Source organism: Triturus cristatus, chromosome 9 (genome assembly GCF_964204655.1).
Source record: "Triturus cristatus chromosome 9, aTriCri1.1, whole genome shotgun sequence".
NCBI classification, from domain to species: Eukaryota; Metazoa; Chordata; class Amphibia; order Caudata; family Salamandridae; genus Triturus; species Triturus cristatus.
The window spans coordinates 1,264,082,493-1,264,100,426 of NC_140592.1; the positions used below are offsets into that span (position 1 = coordinate 1,264,082,493).

Consider the following 17,934-nt stretch of genomic DNA (forward strand, 5'->3'; position numbering starts at 1 on the left):
AGGTATAGGATGAGAAATTGGGTAGTGCATTGAACATGCTTTTTTAGGAGAAAAGTAATACATATATAGATCCAAGTACATGGAAGGTATATAGATGCATAAAGGGAGTAAGTATATGTAGATTAAAGATGCATTAGATAAACTCTGGTTTTCAAGTGTTGTACACAAAAACAAATTTAAAAACAATTATTCTACATGTTTATAAAATATAATACACATATATAGGTACATATCTATAGTGCAAATAAATGCTTATAAACCGAGGGATATGCTGTATATTTCTGTTTGCGTATGGTGCTTATGTGGAGAAGAGCCAATTCTTGAGTAGTTTTCTGAAGATAAGGTGCCACCTGGAATGCTCAGCTTGGAGGATGCAGGAGGCGCTCAATCCCAGCAGCCTCACACACGACTTCCCTGGAATCCAGGACCGAGGTTTAAAGATTGGGATCATAGCCACATTTTCCCAGTGGAAAAGCGTGAAATCGAACTGTGTCCAGAACGGCTTTAATGCAGAGGAGTGTCTGAGAAGGAGTCCGGTGTGACTTTGGCATGCTTATAGTGAGCCCAGGTAACAGGAGGTTCACTGCAGTCTAGAGATGGTTGACAACTGCCTGGGGGAGACCACATTCAACAGCCTGTTTGGGTAGAGGAAGACTGGCACTCTTGACATTTGAAGATGTGCCGCCACCACCGCAGTCACTTTTGTGAACACAGGGGTGGGGGGGCACTGAAAATACTCATGTTCCTCAACGAACCCCAGGTAGCGCCAATTGGCCTGCAGGACGCGTTTATGGAAACAGGTATCCTGCAGGTTGAACGCTACCATCCAGTCTCTAGGTTTGAGAGTAGGCCAGTGAGTATTTTGAATTTGTCCTTCTGGAAGAAGACGTCAAGAGGATGCAGTTCTAAAGTAGTTAAGGCCTCTATCCTTCTTGGGCATCAGAAAATAGCGGGACTAAAAACGACGTTCTATTTCTCGCAGAGGTACTCTCTCCATAGTTCCTTTGGCCAGAGATGGCAAACTGGCAACAACATCCTGTCGCAAGAAGCAAAGATGGCAAACGGGCATCCAAACCATGTCGCAAGATGGAGCGATAGCTCTCCCTAATTAGTGAGGAAAAAGAAGGAAGGTAGGGCAGTGAGAAAATGAACGGTAAGGCATATACTCGCCCAAAAAAAAACATTGCAGGACCCACCAGTCCGATGTAATGGCCTGCCAACTTGGCAAGAATGGTCAGATCCTGCCTCCCACAGGGTGACCCAAGGGCACTCTAAATGGGTTTGGCAGTGGACAAGGCAGCCCATTAACCTTGACCACAGGGGCGACTGGCACTACGACTTTGACAGCAAAACTATTGGGCAACTTGTTGAGGTTGGATTGGCTAACGACTTGGGGCTCCCTCTGCCAAAGCCGCGATAGGAGCAATAGGGCTGATGCAGGTGGCAAGGAGAGGCAGATAAGTTGTGCCATGGACCTGCACTCCTTGAACAGATTGCAATCGGAATCTGCCTTGACCCCAAACAGGCGAGTCCCATCAAACAGCATGTCCTTGAGGAATGACTAGACATAACTTAAAAAAACAGTGGATTGCAGTGAAAATTGGCAGCGAATGGTGACACTGGTGCCAATGACCTTCCCGATGGTACCAGTGCAGTCCAAGCTACAATGAATTGTGAACGTGGGCGCGTTACAACCGTCCTGTATAGCCTGGGCGAGGACAGGTGGAGATTTTCAGCAACACTTGGGAGGACCTAAGTTTTCAAACCCCAAACCGTGTGGCAATAGTGCCCCAGCTGGCATTTACAGATCAAAGTGCCAAGCTGGTGGACTGAAAGACCCTCATCCCTGGATATCTCCATACGTTTTGACCTCCTATTGAGGGGAATAGTTTGGAAAATGTCCCACTTAGGGCGACACACTAAAGTATACAAAAAAGAGATGGATGAAATGCTTGAATTAATTTCAGCCACTGGTTATTACTTGGGGCCACATTTCATTACATTGTTACTTTGCTCACGATACCACCTTAGTTTGGACCCAGCCATACGAAAATCAGTCTTGAACCTGCTCCAATGGGAACAGTCCAGCCCGAACTGCCAGGCCAGGTCCTCCCTGAACCGGAACACAAGCAACCTAGGACCCTGACCACGCTGAGGTAGCTCCGGATCCGCGTTTGGTGATGCGGAAAGAAAGAAACTGACATCTACATGTGGGTGCAGCACCTATAAAATCTCACATAGGTACTGCTGAAAAGATTTTGGGAAACGGACGCCTGCGGAATATTCAAAAGGTGAGGAATCTGCAACTAAAAGGTTTGAACCCTGATACATTAGGCAGTCACATTTGACCAAGTCTGCTAAGAAGGCAATATAGTAGTTGAGAAAACTGCTGAAAGAGAAGGAGCACTCTGGTACCTTGCTGGAAGGGTCCAAAGAAACAAGAATGAATGCCAGCATGCTAGAAGGTGCTATATATAATTTATATATATTGCACAAATTCTTGAAATCATTCAACCAAGAAATAGCCGGCACTCCAGGAGAATACTTCACCGATTAAGTTATTCAACTGGCTGATGTGTTTCAACCTTGCGATCTTCGTCAAAGCCAGGAGTTGTGTGATGCCCCTGGATGGTGCTGGAGAGCCATTGCTAGAGGAAAAAGCTTCTGGATCCAGTCTGGCACCTGGAGATATTCAGGATGCTTCCCCATCTTCACGTCCCAGATGTATGCCTCGCATGTAATGTATTACATGTATTATGTTAGCCCTGGCTCAGGATTGTCTACATAACCAGCAGATACCCACCCCTAATCAAACTGTCAATGTTGCTCTCTGTCAGACTTTGAAGTCAAGACTTGATGCTAAGGGACACAATATCCACACAAAGTGTGTACCACATAACTTACGATGCTTTTCCTCCGCTACTGTCACCAGCGCTTTGAGGACCCGAACTCCTTCCTGTATGACCTGCAACTCAGCAATGCTCTGGGGCCTCCTCCTCTCTGCTTCCACCAGTTGGCTCATGATTGTGGGGGCCAAGGAGTGGATGTATGGGGATGACACAGCACAGTCTGGGTGCTGGAAGAGTGAGAGCACAAGCTGGTAGCACTTCACCTGCACCTGAGAAAAGAGATCAAAACATTAATCACATGCATACGTCTGGCAAAGTGATTTTTCACGGACCTAACTATTACAGTGGAGGAAGTGTTTAAATAAATGTCTGTTGCCAAAGAGCCCTGTTCAGAACAGCCTGACTCATCCTTTTTGTGACTACATTTCAAGCAGTGATCTCCAGTTTTACTGGATCTGGAAACAGGTTATTTTCAACACACAAGGTTGTGATGCGTCAAACTACAGATAATGTAACCAGTAAATAACTTTGCCCAAAGCCACTCGGGCTCTGACCAGACTCCAGACCCCTTATCAAGTAGATATGGACGGGCACAACTACACCTCTAGATCCCCTCAACGTGTACGCGAGCCCACACACTCTTCTGGTCCAGTAGGTTTCCTAAATCCTCTTTCCTCTCCCTCCACTCAACTATCTGGTGAGCTGACTATGTTCTTTTCATCCCTTATCATGTCCCCCTAGGAGCAGACATAGGAGCCAGAACCTCACATTTATCAGGACTGATATTACAAACCGCATTAAGGAACTATCCCCGCATGGACGACATAGTCTGTATCTCGAAGAACAGGGCAACTAACAAACAGTGAGGACGCTCCATTCATTGCCGGTCCTCGAACAGGTCTCATTTGTACCTGCTTTCAATTGAAAGAAAAGGGACGACATGCGGGCCACAGTATAAATGCCAATAAAAGATCACGACAAACGGACAACAGTAGCTGGGCCAATTGAACCGATAAGGAATAGTGTACTATTTCCTTGACAAGCCATAGAAGAATTTTATGAGCCAAAACGATTAAATAACAGCGAAGAGTGAAGGTGGAACATTAATTCCCAATACACAAGAAGTATCGCCCAGTCATCCATAGTGGGTTGCATTAATAAGGATCAAAGAGAAAAATATACTCAGCTGGAAGTTAAAATCCAACATTGAATGAGAGAAAAACATCGATTACTGGTCTTGATAAAGATAGCGGCATAAATTTAGCCCATCGAAACGCGTCGACGCATAGGACAAACACAATCCAAAGAAACTGATATCCACTTGTAGGGATAAATGGGTTCAGATCTCACAAGTGTTTAATCCCCAGAGCTGTCTAAAATTGGATGTGTAACATATGAAAAATTGTAGTGTCTTTTTATGTTGTATTCTCTCTGTTATGCGGGTTCATAATAGGGTTGTGTGTTTTATTAGATCACTCGACTTGTTTAAGATAATGCTAGAATTGTAATTTCGTCTCATGCTCTTTTACATGTATAAGCGTGTCATTATATGTTTCATGATATAAGACTCAGGGTTCAGATTAGAGTGAAAATAGGGACCAATACAAATTGTTGTTTTTAAATGTGATGAAATACATGTTTTTTACAAAATAAATGTAAATGTTTTTTTTTTTAATGTGATTGTGTGCAATGTGATTATCTTTGGACATCTAGATTGCATTAATATATTTGTGTTCAAGGGACTGCTAGTTGTTACCTGAAATTACATCACACATAAACCATGGTTGTGATCTTTCGCTTAACAGGGCTTAGAAAGTGGGCGCTGAAAACCAACGGCCAGGCAAAACTAAATCAAATGGGAAGGACAAGCCTGGACTTTGGAGAAATATTCTAATTAAGGAGACAATTCCAATAACTAATCAAGGGTCTCTTGTACTGTGGCTCTACAGAGATGTTCCTAACAGGAGAATGGTCTTAAGTTATCTATTAAATTATTTTAGGGACAGACAAGGGTTGTGGAGTGGTGTTCTACTTGTCTTAGACATTACTTGAACAGAGAGCGCCATGCTGGAGGTATGTGCGTCACGAGGAGAAGGAAGAATGTGGCGTGAACTCACTTCAGGATCCTTGGTCTCAAGGCCTGTCTGGAGCTTCTCGATGCACTGTTGTTGAAGGCACTGAACAGTGGATACCTCAGGATCCACCGATAAAATGAAGACAACTATGGCGGTGAGCAGACCGAGTTGTGCTGCTTCCTGCTGGGTTTCGCCTGTAACAAACAAAGCATGTTATTTGTATCCGTTCTAGAAGAAAAAAGTGCTTTTGTTTAAAAATAGTTCTACATAGCAGGGTATGCTGCTTCTCATCAGACCACCCAAAAAGAGGTTGATGCCTATTGCTACCAGTCCACACCCTCCCTTCACCCCTTTACCATAGACAGCGGGTAGTCCTGTCCAACCGCGGCCCAATAGGCACATGTCATTACTGCAAAATGACTAACCAAGAGATTAGTATTAGGTAGAAAGTGTTAATGAAACGGGAGAGAAAACCATGCTCAGAACAGCAACTAGTCACTTATATTGACATGTGAAGTGCTTAGACAGCAGAGCGTGGTGAAAAACACCACGCTCTGAACATCAGCCAAGCACAGAAAGAGCAGAACAATGCTATTGAACAGAAGACATACTTACAAGGCACAGAACACCTTTTTCAGAAAGGCAGATAATGCTGCACAACACATTCAAGGCAATGATAACCATAAAACCAGATGAACACCAACACACTGAGCAACAGCCACATACACAAGGTGAAGTATGCAAACGGAAGTCTTTCATACAAGGTTCAGAACACAAGAGCAGACATACAGGCAAGGAGCAGAACAAACATCTGCAAACATCAGCCGTACACAGCAGGTGTCAGACAAACTATGTAGAAAGCAGAACACTGGTTGGCATTTTACCATCATCTGAGAAATGAATGGCAAATTATTGTTCTTCATTTTATCATGATGCTAAAGGTGGACAAACTGACCTCATTTATTCTTGCTTGGGAAGATGATAGGCTGAGAACTAGGCAGCATTTGGTTTTCCTCAAAGAAAATGAAAGGCTGAGCCTTACCGGCATGGATTTGATCAAGTGACCATCAGGTTACCTGAGCTCAACCACTCAACACTGCAGTGTCATCTGTCCATGTGTGTCCTTAAGGACTGGTGCATCAGTGTGCAAACTCACCACCACTCATTAGCCATGTCTCGCCACCCCCCCTTCCTGAGCTTCTGTTTGGAATGTAATGCCAACAAGGGGGAAGCAGTCTACAGACAGGGATTTCACCCAAATTACCTGGATTCCAGGCATTCAGAAGTGTGGCTAAGGCACTACGAAGCAAACTAGTCCATGCGGAGCGGCTCTTCTCAACACGGGCCATTGGAGAGGAGACCACTCCTCGGAGCGCCTGCAGGGCAGCAGAGACCGTCCCAGAGAGCTGGCCTGCAGGTGGGTGTACAGAGGTTTCACGCAGGATCCCGATAATCAGGTACAGTATCGTGGGAAGTATTGATACGCTTCCTAGAACACAAAGCACAAGCGTAAAGTGAAGGTGTACATAAGATGGAAATCACTACTGACAACATATGAAGCGGTGTACTCAAGAAAATACTCTAAATATTCCAATGTTACCAGTTTGTATGTGTGCTGCAAATATAGGAGTGTGACCTCCTATTCCTTTGAATGTACCAGTAAAGCAAGCGTGGTCTGCTATTTAGCTCAACGTGAACTCTGAGCAAGTCCTCCCAACTCACAAAATCATCTGAATGTGATCGCAAATAGTGTTTTCCGGGTTCATAGTGCTAGAACCCCTTTCACAAGCGATACTGGGCCCAACTGTGGTGGGTGAGGCTTTTTGCTCCTGATGTCCGGGGCCCGACCTACTATTGATCCTAAGCAACTAAATCAAGTGCCTCTTCGGCACTTCTGTCAGTGGTATCTATAGACGAGCAGCCAAAGGCTCCCAAGGGGATGGAAGTGTAGATACAGGTAAGTGAACATGACCCATAACTCAAAGAGCACGCAGCAATATCAAATCAAAGTCTAGTCAAATACGTATTTTTATAATAAAAATAATTTTATTTTTAACTCTACACATTTAAATGCAGGTTATTACATTTATAAACACATTTCCCCCATGAGGTCGGGACTCTAGTGCTCTAGCAAATCCCTGTCCTACCCGCTCTTTGCAATGTGATAGGGGTTATTCCCCATTCACTGGTGCCTGCATACATGGAATGCTCACTAGTAAGACCACTCAAGAGTCCACTAAGACAGAAAATAGTCACGTGTCTTGTCGCAGCAGCACTCTTGGCAGCGATTCCGTCGGGGTCTAGTAGGCCAGTACCAGTCTCGCATGCCCCAGAAGAGAGGAAAGCAGTGCCTCACCAGGTTCCCCCTCCACAGGCACTTGCAAGGCTCCGGTCTTGCTCGGTGAGTCGGCTGCACGTGGGAGGAGTGTCAGCACTTGGCAAGCGCAACACTCCTCTGAGCCTAAGCAGTAATCTCCCGCAGTGGTCAGAGGTGTTCCTGTGCTCCCCCTGCATGGTGAGTCCTTCGCTGTCCAGCGGAATGGGGTGTGAGGGGATGAAGAGGGTGGGAGGGGGAGGGGGTAGTTGATTCCGATGCTCTTGGTCTGGGTCCCAGTGGTGTGGCGATGTGTCCACGGCATCCTCACTTAGTCCACAGGGTCAAGTCTGGTGCAGTCCTCGATGCTCTTTATGGCTCTGCTCTCACCACACAGCAAACTTTCCTCGGCTGCCCTCTTCTGGCACATGGGGGGTCGTCAACTTGAATCTGATCACGGGCAACAACCTAATTGGTGTAGCAGCCAACTGCTCATACCGGGAGTCCACTTGACAGGCCCTCACCCCGGACCTCGCACTCTCCAACACTCTTCCCTTACTCACAGGGCACACTGGTCTTGGCAAACAGGCAGGAGCTGGTGCTCCAGGCGCCATAGCAGGTGAGTTTGGTTTTCCAGGGTGATGTCCCCTCACCCAGCAGGATGACAAGAAGGCCTTGGCACAGGCAGAAGTCTTGCAGAGCTTCCCCTCCTCACACAACCCATCTGGATGCTTGGCAGATGATAATTTTTGGAGTCTCAACCTCGCCTTCTTATGGTGTCTGGGTCTTTGGCGTTTTATGTTGGGGTTCTGCTTCTTTTGAAGTACATACTTATCCTCTTCCTCTTGAAAAGCCATGTCACAGCAGGAGAGATTCTGAAGCAGACAGCCCACAACACAGGCCATGGGAGTTACTAGAGTTCACACCTGGATGTCAGCCACAGTGATATATGCATAAAAAGGTTAATCCCAGGATCCCAGTCCTACTCCTTTGGATTCCCTTATGAGCCCCATCTCCTTTCCGAGATGCGTCCCGGCCTTTCCTTGTGATCTCCCACTGAATCCAAGAGCACCCTTTTGTGAGAAAGTAGCTCTGTATATACTGTTCCCAAATAGGTACAGTGTGTACAGAGTCCACAGTCCTCAGAGGTTTGGCAGAGGCTAAAGTTAGATGTAACCTAACTCTCTAAAGTGGTAGCTTGGTCGAGCAGTAAGGCAGTATCAGAGGACAGTGTAAAGCATTTGTTGTACACACTCAGTCAGCAAATGGTCTCACACACTCAATAACTGAACTCTAGGCCAATGGTTTATATATATAAGAAATATATGCTTGTTTTATTTTAGAACCAACACTTGGATTTAAAATATACTTTCTCAGAATGAGATGTTTCATATAAATACTTTTGCAATATGCAATTGACTTTTGTAAACAGTTACAAGTGGTTGCAATAGGCAACTCTATTTTAAACACAACAATGCATTGAGCTCAATGGAAAATTCAAGTTATTTGCAACGGATTACTTTAGATTACTTTTGGAATTCCAGGACTGGATCCTAGATTCAGTCCTGGGTCAGTACTCAGAATCAAGTGATGAAAGTCGACTTAATTACTGTAATGATTTTTAAACAATATTTAGCTATTTTAAAAGTTGACACTTAGAAAATATTTCACAGAAAACAGTCAATAATTCCCTATGGAAGAAAAGTCAAGTTGCAGGTACAGTATGTTCTAGTTACTTTTGTAATCCAGTACTGGGTGCCTAGACTCAGTACTGGGACCTTTATCCAAAACAGGTAAGTAATTACGTTTTCAGATATTATATACGATTTTTGAAGAATATTTAACCCCTTCTGTGCCCATGACGTGCTGGACTCGTCATGGAGGACAGTCGCGTTGTGCCCATGACGAGTCCAGCACGTCATGAGGCATTCCTCTGGTGCGGGTACCAGAGGGATTCCATTTAATTAAAAATAGCCTCGGGAGCTGGGGGAAGAGCTACCCCAGCTCCCGAGGCCGCCCCCCCCCCCCCCCCCACTTCAGTGTAATGACGATCGGCGAGCACGTCATGCCGACGTCATTACACTGAAAGTGAAACTGAAATGAGCCAAGAGGCTCATTCCAGTTTCACTTTCTACGTGCTCAGGGGGCTATCTCAGCCCCCTGAGCACATAGAAAGACGGGATAGGTATCGTTGGAAAGGGGAGATTCTCCCAGTGGATCCCTGCTTGGGGATCGCCACAGGAGGGCGCCAGCGAGTACGCAGGCTTTTTTTATGCGTGGAGGTGGGGGCTGCCCAAAATGGTCATACCAATGCCCCCACCCCCACCCCCACAAAAAATAGCCACAGTCTTTCTGCCCCTTTAGGGGCATATCAGGATGAAACCCCCTTCCCCGATCCCCCCCCAGGGCGGCAGAAAGCCCACTGGGCTCCGGCTTTCTTTTTTTCGCAATGTGCATACCTGTGGATTTTGGGCCCTAGCGCAGTTGGCACGTAGGCAAACCTAGCAAACCTGTACATTTTTTAAAAACTAGACACCAAGGGGAATCCAGGATGGGGTGACTTGACTGGCTCTCACCAGGTTCTGTTACCCAGAATCCATTGCAAACCTAAAAATGTGTCCAAAATAACACATTTTCCTCACATTTCTGTGGTGGAAAGTTCTGGAATCTGCGTGGGTCCACAAACTTCCACCCACCCCACGTTCCCCAAAGTCTTCCGAGAAAAATGGTACCTCACTTGCGTGGGTAGGCCTAGCGCACGCGTCAGGCAAGGGCCCAAAACCAATTGAGGACACATCAAAATTACCTATCACAAAACAACCTGGCTTTGCAAAGGGGGTCCCATGAGTTTTTGGCCCCAGGCTTGGCGGCTATCTAGGGAAACCTACCAAACCCACACATTTCTGAAAACTAGACACCCGGGGGATTCCAGGGAGGTATGGCTTGCGTGGATCCCCCAGCGTTTCCTTACCCAGAATGCCCTGCAAACCTCAAATTTAGCTGAAAAAAAACACATTTTTCACACTTTTTGTGGGAAAGTTGTGGCATCACCGGGCTGACACAAATTTCCTACCACCCATCGTTCCCCCGGGTCTCCCGGTAAAAACGGTGCCTCACTCGTGTGGGAGGCCCAAGTACCCGCGACAGGCAAGGGCCCACAACGTAGTGAGGCGACATGAAAATTGCCTATCTCAAAACGACCTGGTTTTGCAAGGGGGGGTCACTTGGGTTTTTGGCCCGGTGCTCGGCGGCCACCTAGGGAAACCTACCAAACCCACACATTTCTGAAAACTAGACACCCGGGGGATTCCAGGGAGGTATGGCTCGCGTGAATCCCCCAACGTTTCCTTACCCAGAATGCCCTGCAAACCTCAAATTTAGCTGAAAAAAAAAAATCACCTTTTTCACACATTTTTGTGTGCGAAAGTTGTGGCATCACCGGGCTGACAAATTTCCTACCACCCAGCATTCCCCCGGGTCTCCCGATAAAAGGTGCGGCGCACTACGTTTAGGACCCTTGCCTGTCGTGGGTACTTGGGCCGCTGAGCGGATGCACCTTTCAACCCGCTTCTGATTTATTAAGTGTTTCCGGCTGGCTGTTGTAGCTCATAATGCGCTGCCAGGAATACGTATGTACTAGTGAACGAGCTTAGGACGCATCTGGATCAATATGCAAAAATTGTAATAGACCTACACTGGGTAGTGTTTGAAAACAAAGCGGTGGATGTGTCATCTGTGCACGGTCCGCTTGGGCTGACGTAGACAGCTAGGCTGCACTATTTGCTACAATTGTCATATCTGATATCTATGCCTGTGCACACACGTTTGCAATCATGTCATGGAGTAGTTACATGGAGCTGTAGATAGCAGGCTAGCTATGTCCAGTGAGCTGTGTTGTGCCGCAGCCGACACGGCAACGCTAGAGGCATTTTTTTTTTTTGACAACAGACTTTATTGCCATTTTAAGGACACCGGGGAACTCGTCCCCATACATGGTACCAAAACGGATATTGGAAGAGTGAGAATTGGTATCCCTGTTCGCCCCCCCCCTGGTCTGCGGAACATCAGACCCACGACCCCTCCCCCCCTCCCGCACATCACACCAACCCACTGCCCAGCATGTACATTTAACAGTTCCCATCAGTTTCTGTTCCATATTCTGGTTACCCTCCTGCAGCTCAAAGTTCTTGGGGCCTCGGATGAGTGACTACCGGGGCTCTGATCAGTCTTTCTATCGGGTCCAATGTCTCTGCGCACGTACGTATGGATAATACGATGCCCCGATATCGTGCCCATCTCTTCCATACTTTACTATGCTTGTGCGGACAGCCCCTTGCCAAGAATACTGCCTCTTCTGCGGACATGCAGGGATCCAATGCCTTCCTCCAGGCCTGAGCTCGGGGCGGAGTAGATGACTTCTAGTGCTGGGCAATATCTCGCTTGGCCAGCGTCAAACCCAGAAACAGGAGGTGCCGCTTATAGATATTGCCCCCTATCTCCTCAGTACTGTGTAATAGTGTTAACCGGGGATCGAGGGGTAGCTCCCAGCCCAGCAACCCCCCCAAGCACGACAGGACCTCAGCCCAGAACGGGCGCAACCGACCACAGTCCCACACCGTGTGTATGAAGGTGCCGTCGCCGCATCTGAGACATGTAGGGGACTCAATTAAGTTCATGCGCCAGAGGCGGTGCCGGGTGTAATATGCCCTGTGTAGGTACTTGAATTGTATAAAACGGTATTTGGTGGCCACCGCCGCATATCGCGGACTTGCAATAGCCTCAGCCCAGTCGTCCTCCGTGAGTGTGGGGATATCTTTCTGCCACGCCTCCTTGGTGTTATCTAGGGTGGTTTTCATGTATGTTGTTAATGTCTGATAAATATTACGGATTTTGTGATCCCCGAGGTCCCCCATCAAGAGTTTGCCGTCTAGCGGATGGAACTCTGGCAGAGTGTCTAGATGTTGGATGCTAGGTGTAAGAGCATGTCTCAATTGTAGGTATCTGTGAAACTGGGATTTATGCAGCTCAACCTCAGCCTGCAGCATCTGGAATGATTTGAGCGACACACCCCTCATTACGTCCCCCAGCGTGGAAATCCCAATTGTGTCCCATTAGCGAAAACCCTCCATTTGTGCCGTCTCCTTGAGCAGGGTACCCTGCCACAGTGGGGTGGCCCGTGTAAGCCTGCCTCGCCATCCGATGGAGTTGACCGATTGCCGCCAGATCCGGACCACTGTGGCACATGCCGGGGGCAACTGCCCTAACGATGAGCCGCTGTAGAGGAGATGCAACAGGGGCGTCCCTGCCAACGCGGCCCGGTCCAACGCATAGGCCGGATCCGTGGGGGAGGCGTACCACCAGTCGTTGATAACTAGGAGATGCGCTGCCCTGTAATACGCCTGAACGTCCGCCACTGCTATTCCCCCGCAGTAAGTGGATTGCACACACGTCGCCAGGGCGACCCTCACCGGCCCGCCGTGCCATAAGAATCCATTCAATAGTGCATTAATCTGACGGAACCACGCCGGGGGCACCTGGAATGGGTAATGTTGAAGACGGTACAAGAGACGCGGCAGTGTCACCATCTTGAAGATGGCGGATCGGCCGTATAGGGAGAGTGGAAGGTGTGACCACACCGTAGTTTCATTGCGGACCTGAGTCAGCAGGGGTGCAATGTTTAGGGTCCAAGCGAGATCCGGTGTACGTGTGACCTCCACTCCCAGGTATTTGATGTGATCTGGGGCCAGTACCAACTGGGAGGCCCAAGCCTGGTTTCTCTGGTCTCCATACAGTGGGAATAGAGAAGACTTAGCTGGGTTGGCCAATAGGCCCGAAGTCTCGCCGAACACCCGCAGTATCTGGAGCACCCAGGGCCCGGAGTCTGCATATAACGCGATGCGGTCGGAGTGGCCCGAGGGTCCATGCCGCCAGCGGCTCGATCGCCAACGCGAACAGCAAGGGGGACAGCGGGCATCCCTGCCGCGTTCCCCGTTTTATCGGGAAAGAAGGGGAGCAGGCGCCTGCCACCCGGACCGACGCCGAGATGTCCGTATAGAGCAATCTCGTATACGCCAGGAAGCGGGGCCCCAGGTTCACCGCCCCAAGCAGCTTGAACAAGTAGGTCCAGCTGAGGGAGTCGAAGGCTTTATCTACATCAGCTTGGATCAGGGCTAAAGGCCGTTCCAGTTGCCTGGCCTCGGTGATAATATTATGAAGCCTGCGTATATTGTGTCTGGTCGACCTATGAGGCATGAACCCGGATTGATCGGGGTGGACCAAGGTGGATATGCAGGTCCGCAGCCGATCCGCCAGGACCTTCCCTAGCAGTTTCGGCTCAACGTTTAATAACGAGATAGGCCGGTATGAGCCTGGGTCTTCCGGAGGCCTGCCAGGTTTCAGAAAAACTACTATCTCGGCGTGTCGCCAGTCGAGGGGAAGTATGTTGTGGTCAACTGCGTCTTCCAGAGCCGCAAGAAGGTGCGGGCCCAGTGCCGCCACATGGGGGCCTAAAGAAGTCTCCCGGAAAGCCGTTGGGGCACGCTAGAGGCATTTTAATAGGTGTTCACAGTAAGGAGAAAGTAGGGCGCAGTGCTTTGCAGGCGGGGGGACAACCTTGTGCTTAACATATACAGCTGGGCCAGTGACGTGAGGTGCAGAAGGCCTATATTGTTCTGAAGTACCTGCCCTATGAAGTTATGACCCTTGCTGCCGGCCAATGTGGTTGTAGGCGAACAGCTGTGTAGTGTGACAGATTGCACTTTTCAATAAATAAAAAGTTGGTTATAAAAAAAAAGGCACCCAAAATGTAGATCTTGTTGGACTGAAGAAGCTGACCAAACAACTGCCCTGCTGCACAAAGGACGCGGCGAAGAGAGGCTGCAATGACGTAGACTGAACCTAGTAGCAAGCAAAGTAGAAGGGACTGTGCCTGCTGTGTCCTGCTCGTGGAAGAAAGAGGCTCCAAGGCTCAGTCGACACTCCTATTCCCAGCAAGGGCAACAACAGTTGAAGAAGCCTGCTGGGGTGAGTTTATAGCCCAGATTCCCAAATCTCTGCTCCTTGCAGCCATGCAGTCCAAGGGCCCAAGACAAGACGCTCAAAAGTTATCTCCAGTCTGATGGACCCGGGAGAGACGTCTGATTACAACTAGGTTGCACAGAAGGCAGGCTACCGCCTGAAGAAGAAAACAGCTGAAACCGCTGTATTGAGCGACTGGACTCCTACCCAGCTCAGAGGGACATAGGCCCCTGTGGCCAGGATCGCCTCATCAAGACTGGGGAGTAGCCCCCAGAAGACCCCCGTCAACCAGACAGCATCCTCTGTATCCCTTGCATCAGGACCACTTCCATAGAAGTTGATGGCAAGAAGCCACTGACGCTGCAACTGAAGACTGATTACCTGGACCTTGCTGGTCGCCGTGACTGGCTCCATGCCAGAGTTTGTCACCTGATGAAACTCCAAATAACTGAAGCGATACATACAAACATTTTGAAGAAGAACTTGGGTAAGTGTCAAATTTATTCAATTCAATTTGCCAACGCTTGTCCGTGGTTAAGTAAAACAATTTGATTTACTATAGCTTGTAAATTCTGTATCCCCAAAACCCTCTGGTGGATCTTTTTAGTGTTGGTGTAAAAAATGGTATAAAAATAAAATGTTATATGTTGGTGTCGGATTTCTTGTGTTATTCATTTCTTCTTCAATTGGTCTGGTGCGGTTTAAATGCTTTACACATTTCCTTTGTGTAAGCCTGACTGCTCGGAGCCACAGCTACCCAGGGTTGAGCTGAAGGTTAAAATGAAACCTACTGCTCCTAAAGGGGTTGGTAGTGTATTATGCACAACAACGCCATATAATACACCCCATTTCCTCACATGGACCAAAGACTGTTCTTCGGATATCACTCTGGTACCAAGGGGATGAATAAAAGGTATCACTCTTAAAAGTACTTCAAGCCGAGGATATAAGTTGTCACCCAAATATCTCGAGCCTCGAAATCCAACCATTCAAATAAACAGAACACCGATCCCAAACTAAAGTCTTCAGGTGCTTGAAGGGGGTGGTGGGTAGGAGGGGTCTAGACAAGGAACGGGAGGGATTTAATGTTCTGGTGTCTGGTCATCTGGGTCCGTTTAGAGATGTATCCCACTAAAAGGAATGCAGAGACCATTTAAGTGACTCATTGCCAGTGAAATTGCTCTCTCTCCCTCGTAGCTCCACCATTAAGTGAGGCCTTCCCCCAAGCCCCTGCACTCTCGGTGTTTGAGGCCCTCCTCCACCCGCAGGTTTCACCTGCCTCATCCCTGGTGGTCCAGTGGAACTGTCTACATTCTCTTGCTCTGCTTTTTCTCTCCTTTTCACTCGTTTTTTCCCTCACTTCTATCTCCCCCCTTCACTCTCCTTTGGGGCTTTCCTCCATTTTGTCGTTTTCCCCTGATTTCAAGCTCCCCCTTAATTCTCCTTCTGTGTCTTTCCTCCGTTTTTCACTCGTTTTTTATCCTAATCTCAATATCCCCCTTTCACTCTCCTGCGCCCTCTGTCTTTCCTCCACTCTTTCTTGTACTATTGCTGCCTTATTTGCACTTTTCTCTCTCTTTTTGCCTTTTTCCTTTTGCCTTTTTCAGCCCGTTTGTCCCCGCCGCTGCTGCCCCCGCGGCCCCTTCCCCCAGCACGATCAGTGCGACCGGCCCAATCCAGCTCCCCTCCCCGCCTCCCAGCTGTCCAGCCCTTCCGGACCCCTACTTAATGGCGGCCGCGCCGCCGGGGCACCAAAGGCAAGTTCTTCTGCACCCGTCCGTGACCTGACTGCGACCAGCGCCAGGAACCCTGGATCTCTGCACCTCCAACGCTACGACCCAGCGGCACTCCACGCTCTCAACCCAGGCCGCAACAACAACTGCAAGCTAGCATCAGCAGCCGACACCCACGGACCCTTCAGCTGTCACCGCTGCCGGAACACCTGCAGCACCGCCAAGACCACTGACCCAGGGCACACAAACACGCCACTGAAATTTGGGACCTAATCGACAGCACTACCCCGGACGCAGCATCCTTTACCGAAACCTGGACCAACACCACCTCGGGACCGGACATCGCCATTGCCATTCCCCAAGGATACAAGATCTCCAGGAAGGACTGCCCCACCCGCCGGGGAGGAGGAATCGCAATCATCCACAAATCCACCCTCTGCCTGAGCACACTCCCCGACGAGCCCACAGACCTGATGGAACACCTTCACTTCAAGATACTGGCCAGCCCTACCTCCACCCTCCGAGGAACCCTCATCTACTGACCCCCTGGACTTTTCGCCAACTCCATCACAGACATCATCTCGCCGCATGCCATCGCATACACCAACTACAACCTACTGGGAGACCTCAACTTCCACCTCGACACCCAACTGGACCCCAGCACCACATCTCTCCTGGACAACCTCCACAACATTGGACTCCGTCAGACCGTGACAGAACTCATGCACTCAGCAGGACACACCCTCGACCCCCTCTACACAACAGGAAACTCAATCACCTTCAGCCACACCACCGAACTCCCATGGACTGACCATCGATGCGTCCACTTTACCTTCAGAACACCCACCACCCACAGACACCAGCACCTGCTCCCATGAAGAAACTGGACAAGAATCACCGACGACTAGCTAACCTCATCACTCAGCAACTCCACCCCAACAATCGCGGAAAACGACGACGCCAACACCGCAGCCCAAACCATGCACAGATGGATCTCCGACAGCGCCAACACCATTGCCCCCCTCAAGAAAAACAACAACACCCACGCCAAGAAAGCTAATGGTTCACCACCGAACTTCGAGAGTCCAGACGCGCTTGCCGCCGCCTCGAAAAGGCCTGGAGGAACACCAAATCCACAGAAGCCCACAATAACTTTAGAGCCGCCACCAACGCCCACCACCAACTCATCAGAAAAACGAGGAAAAAAGCGAATGAAGACAGAATCTCCACTCATGCACACAACAGCAAAGAACTCTATAACATCATCAAGGAGTTCACCCAACCCACCAGCGAGTCCACTGACATCCCTCCCTCACAAGACCACTGTGACAAACTCAGCACCTTTTCCCACCTCAAAATCAAGAGCATCTACGACAACTTCGACGAAGACAACCAACACACTGAACCCTCACCAACCACCGCCGACACCCTGAAGCCAGCGATCCACAACTGGACAGCCTTCACCACCTAAGACACACTGAAGACGATGAAGGCAATCCACTCCGGGGCCCCCACGGACCCCTGCCTCCAAGACATTTTCAACAGAGCGGCCAACACCATCGCACCCATGCTCTGCCACACCATCAACCGCTCCCTGGCAACCGCCTCATTCCCGGACGACTGAAAGCACGCTGAGATCAACCCCCTCCTGAAGAAACCCTTGGCGGACCCCACGACCTCAAAAACTACAGACCCATCTCCCTGCTCCTATTCCCAGTGAAAGTCAGTCATCGACAAAGCCATCAACAGCCAGCTCGCCACATTCATCGAAGAGCACAACATCCTCGACTCCTCCCAATCCGGCTTCAGAAAAGACAACAGTACGGAAACCGTCCTCCTCGCCGCAACAGACGACATCCGTACCTTACTGGACAAAGGAGAAACAGTAGCCCTCATCCTCCTCGACCTCTCAGCGGCGTTCGAGACCGTCTCTCACCGCACCCTAA

At 49.0% G+C, this 17,934-nt stretch overlaps 1 protein-coding gene across 5 annotated transcripts in view; it reads right to left on the reverse strand.

Moving 5' to 3' along the window:
- HEATR5A (HEAT repeat containing 5A) overlaps positions 1 to 17,934 on the reverse strand; it is a 399,007-nt gene that overhangs the window by 21,779 nt on the left and 359,294 nt on the right. For all 5 annotated transcript variants that reach the window (XM_085627402.1, XM_085627405.1, XM_085627403.1 and 2 more), the window contains 3 exons: positions 6,189 to 6,413; positions 4,967 to 5,118; positions 2,905 to 3,118 (listed from right to left, as the gene is read on the reverse strand). In XM_085627402.1, coding sequence (XP_085483528.1) covers positions 2,905 to 3,118; positions 4,967 to 5,118; positions 6,189 to 6,413 — 591 coding nt within the window. The remainder of the gene's footprint in view (positions 1 to 2,904; positions 3,119 to 4,966; positions 5,119 to 6,188; positions 6,414 to 17,934) is intronic.